Source organism: Sinohyriopsis cumingii, chromosome 10 (assembly GCF_028554795.1).
Source record: "Sinohyriopsis cumingii isolate HCF-2022 chromosome 10, ASM2855479v2, whole genome shotgun sequence".
In the NCBI taxonomy this organism is placed as follows: Eukaryota; Metazoa; Mollusca; class Bivalvia; order Unionida; family Unionidae; genus Sinohyriopsis; species Sinohyriopsis cumingii.
Window position 1 is genome coordinate 107,856,976 of NC_142970.1, and position 4,811 is coordinate 107,861,786.

The 4,811-nt window shown below is 35.5% G+C and overlaps 1 protein-coding gene across 1 annotated transcript; it reads left to right on the forward strand.

The window, feature by feature from the left end:
• Positions 1-1,994: 1,994 nt before the first annotated feature.
• LOC149790800 (uncharacterized) lies at positions 1,995-4,067 on the forward strand. The gene has a single exon (XM_089973266.1). It carries the CDS (start codon positions 1,995-1,997, stop codon positions 4,065-4,067), a length of 2,073 nt encoding a protein of 690 aa, XP_089829392.1.
• Positions 4,068-4,811: the final 744 nt, after the last annotated feature.

Genomic DNA, 4,811 nt, shown 5'->3' on the forward strand with positions numbered 1-4,811 from the left:
ATATCCAATAACGCGAAATGTTCAATTAATGAATTCTTTAAACGTCTTAGTCTGTATTTGTGCGTCTTTGCGGAATACTCTTGCTATAAACCTATCAACACGTAGATTTTACACATATTTCTTCGAGAGATTCGGCCAATGTGGGTATGTGAGAATTGCCAGTAGCTTCTCGAATCGGTGGTTCTTTCCGGTGATTTCCCGGGTTCTTCCTCCACCATTAATACTGGCCTCCATGAATAGCATATCGTGTGCTGAAAAATGGCGTTAAACCCTACAACAACAACTACAACAATATTTCTTCGAGATCTTTAGATGAAACATACCCAATAACGCGAAATGTTCAATTAATGAATTCTTTAAACGTCTTTGCACGTTTATCTTTTCCCAATACTTACCACATTTATGTGAACAAATTTCCCCCTCCCCCTAATGTACTCAATCACTAACAAATGGGATAAAATATGTTAGAAATAATGATATTATTCCATCTGTGTAGACACGAGATTTTTTAATGTTTAAATTAATTCATTACAACGTGAGTGCAAATAGACATTCAAACAACATCGACAATAAAAACAATTCTGTTTTATGAAATCGGAGTCAACATTCAGTATTTTCCACTAATGTCAGTTTTAAACTCGGCTATCTAAAATGTCCTTGGTTTTCGTTGTTCCTGTTGACCGCAGTATGATCCCGTCAAAAGGGAAGTCAAGGGGAAACAATTCAGTATGCTTGACTCACAACCATGAAACTGAGTTATCCTACTCGAACTATACCTTTTTCTTCTTTCTGATGTGACGCAAAAAGCTCTATTGTTACTGGTTTTAAGGCGTCATTATCCAGAGCGGGATGGGGTCCAGGGTTTCCGGACTCCCCCAAGGCTTATAAAAAGTACACACACACACACACACACACAGAGTCACCTTTCACCTGATTTGACCTTCGTTTTATTCTTTAGCACCTTCATTGGGTAGTATGTACACTTTGAGTAAAGAGATATATAGACACTTGCTTTGATACTCTTTCTAGAAAAAATACAGAGTCCTTTTGAAATTTTAGACACCCACCCCCCTCAGCATTTGACATGATATGGCCCTGTTATCTTGATATTTTGGAGATATACACTTTAAGTCCCATTGGAAAACCTTATCGATATTGCTGATTATTTTTTTATACAAACTCAGTTTATCAATAGAAGACTCCGTTTAGCAGCCAAACGTCTTTTTTAAAAGACAAAAGCTATCGAGGCAAGTACGTTATTGAAGCAAAGATAGGGACATAAAAATGGCAAGATGAGATTTGTTTGATCGGGTTTTCTATGGGTGGCCGTTTTTACATATATTCAATTCAATACAGACCTCTTTATATATTTAGAGAGACCTATAGTTCAATTTAATTGAATAAGAGACAAACTGAATTAGACACCTCTCTAAATAAAAAGAGGTCTGTATTAAATATATGTAAAGACGGCCGTCCATTTTTTAACTAGTACACTACCTATCGGATACAACTGTCCTCAATCCCCGCCCTCCCCCCCCCCCCGCACACACATTGTGCTGGGTCATTTTTTTTCTCCATAACACACACACACACACACACACACACAAAGCAAGATGTAGCATAGCGGATATTGCTTTGTGCTTTTTAGATATTCATGGGATGTCTTAAGTTGATATCAAACTATCGTTTCTAACTTATAAATTTTAATTACAATTACAGCTACTAACATTTTGCACGTCACATATACATGCGTTTTTAATATATATATATATATATATATATATATATATATATATATATATATATATATATATATATATATATATATATATATATATATATATATATATATATATATATATATAATATCAATTGAACTTTAGATGTGAACTTTAGACACCAGCAGTAAACTGAAGGCAATCAAAACGATCGACTAAACATTGAGAAAGAATTTAAAGCAAGAAGAAACCTGTTTTGTAGTACAGTTAACTGTCATGGCTAGCAGTGTAAAGCCTTTCTTCTCTGGCACAGAAGGGTTACGTTGTCCGATTTGTCTTGATGTCTATACAGCACCAAAGACCTTGCCGTGCCTCCATACATACTGCCAACATTGTTTACACAAATACGTTGTGAAGAATGTGCCTAAGGGGAAAAAAGGTGCCACTTTTAATTGCCCGGAGTGTCGGAAAGAAACATTTCCTCCACTTCCTGATATTCCTGTTGATACTTGGGCAGAACATTACCCATACAATACCGTGTTGTTGTCTGTGTTGCCACCCGAGAAAAGGAAAATGGATAGGTGTTGTGATTCGTGTCTATATGAAGGAAATTCTCCAAGAGCTACAAGTTACTGTACGGTATGTAAAGAAACTCTTTGTCATGCGTGTGAAACTGTGCACAAGAGAAATAAGGTATTGAGAGATCATACAGTCGTAAATATACAGGGACTTTTTACAGATCCCGAACTAGCTGTTAACTTGTCAGTGAGACTCTCTTGCCCCAAGCATGTTGATAAAGAGTTTGAGTTTTACTGCAAATCCCACAGAAGCATGTGCTGCTCTGAATGTTTTTACAAGATCCATAGAGGCTGCGTAGAGGTTCTTCAACTAAAGAACTGTTGTGAAAGACTATTGAAGGAAAAAGAGGCAAATACAGTTGTGGACCGATTGAAACAGCTTAGGTCTCACTTGGATCAATTCAAAAAGGAAAATGAAGGGTCATTTGAAAAGATTGAAGCTGAACTGAATGACTTGTCCGATGAAATTGAGGCCTTCAGGAAAAAAATAAACACTTTACTTGACAATGTTAAAGCCAAAATCACCATGGAGACAAATGCTCTCCTGAAAGAGGAGTCAATAGTCCGACATGAAGAAAATCAACAATGTGAATCCATCAGTTCTGCAATTACAAACTCTCTTTTTCTTTTGGAAACAGTTTTGGCACATGGCAATCCACTTCATGGCTTGACCATTCTGCATAAAACTGAAGAACAACTTGTCCATTATGAGTCGGCTGTGAAGGAGAAATATTGTGAAATAAGACACATAGATGCCAAACTTTGTTTTGATGATCGTCTCCTGTCTTTGATCAAAAGTAGCGAGACCAATATTGCTAAAATTGACATTGTTGAAAAGAAGCACAGTCTTAAACCTTCATTTTTGTCTCACACAGCAGAGAAAGCAATAACGAAAACTGTGGTAACGCATGATACATCTCAAGCAGACAAAAACCCTGTGGAAGGACATAAGACAAAAAAGAGTCTCAGCTCTAAGCCTCTGAAGAACTGCAAACCGGAAGTAGTTGGGCTGTATAATGTACACTATACGGAAGGCAAGAATCCCTGGTATTATGATATAACCTGTCTTCCAAATGATATAATCATGATTGTGGATTCTAACAATCATACATGTAGGCTGTATGACTCTTCATATAAGTGTCTTGCTGAGCACAAATTGACTTCATTGCCAAGAGGTGTGTGTGTAGTGGAGGGATCTGAAGTAGCAGTGACCCTTCCAAAGGAGAACAAGATCCAGCTTCTGACTGTGGATAGATCCATACAACCGGGGAGGGTAATCGACACGAGTCTGAGTTGTCATGGGATTGCCACCCTGTCTAGAGATCAGCTGGTCGTAAGTGGCAGCAGGAACAATATTTTATACTGGTGTATTGTCTCCATGGATGGGTTGGAGAAATCCTTGGTTAAAGTTTGTCCTTCACTTTGGTATTCTGCTTTGGCAGTGAATAATATCAGGACATGTGTTTATGTATCATATGGCAAGCCTGGTACAGTGTATGCATACGGTGTAGATGGCAAGCTAATTTTCAAATATGTTCACTCAGCACTGGACGGTACAAGTGGAGTAGCAGTGGACAGGGAAGACAATCTGTATGTTGTTGGTCAGCAATCTCACAACATTCATCAGGTGTCTCCAAGTGGGGAGCTTCTGCAAGTGTTTTCAACAGGAATTCCAAAACATCCGGATGCTATCTGCTTCACTTCCAGTGGTGATGAATTTTTCCTTACTGCTGGAACATTGAAACTGGTTCAGAAATTTAAGTTGCAATAATATTGATGAAACAAAATCACTATACATAGACCCTTTTGTGTGCATATATGCATATATATATATATATATATATATATATATATATATATATATATATATATATATATATATATATATATATATATATATATATATATATATATGTATAGATATATATATATATATATATATATATATATATATATATATATATATATATATATATATATATATATATATATATATATATATATATAATGTGGCAGCATGACACCTCAAGATACAGCAATCCAGATTACATCCACTTTAATATTAATATTCTATGATGACTATGCACGTGTTTTTCTGACACATTTGTAGTGAAATAATCACAGTCTACCATTTAAATGGGCATGGTTTTGTTTCAAAAATGTTTTAATGACAATTGATATATGATAAGTTTCATTACTGAACAGTCTTGAATAAACTCTCCAAATGATTTCAAAATTGTCATGCTACTAAAAAAAATACTAATAGGAAGCAGTGGGCCAACACATAAATGTAGTGATTGCAGATAATAATGTTGGTAAGTTGCTATGGCAAAGAAGCTTTTACCCAATTAGCTCTGAGAGACAATAAAGAGACATGTCTTTTAATCATGTTTCATTAAGAGTATATGTATTAGGACAGAATTTTTCAGTACAAGTAACAAGATTGGAAATTCCTCTAAATTGTGTTAAGAGTAAGTTTTGATTAAATTGTATTAGAAGTAAATTGATAAATCAT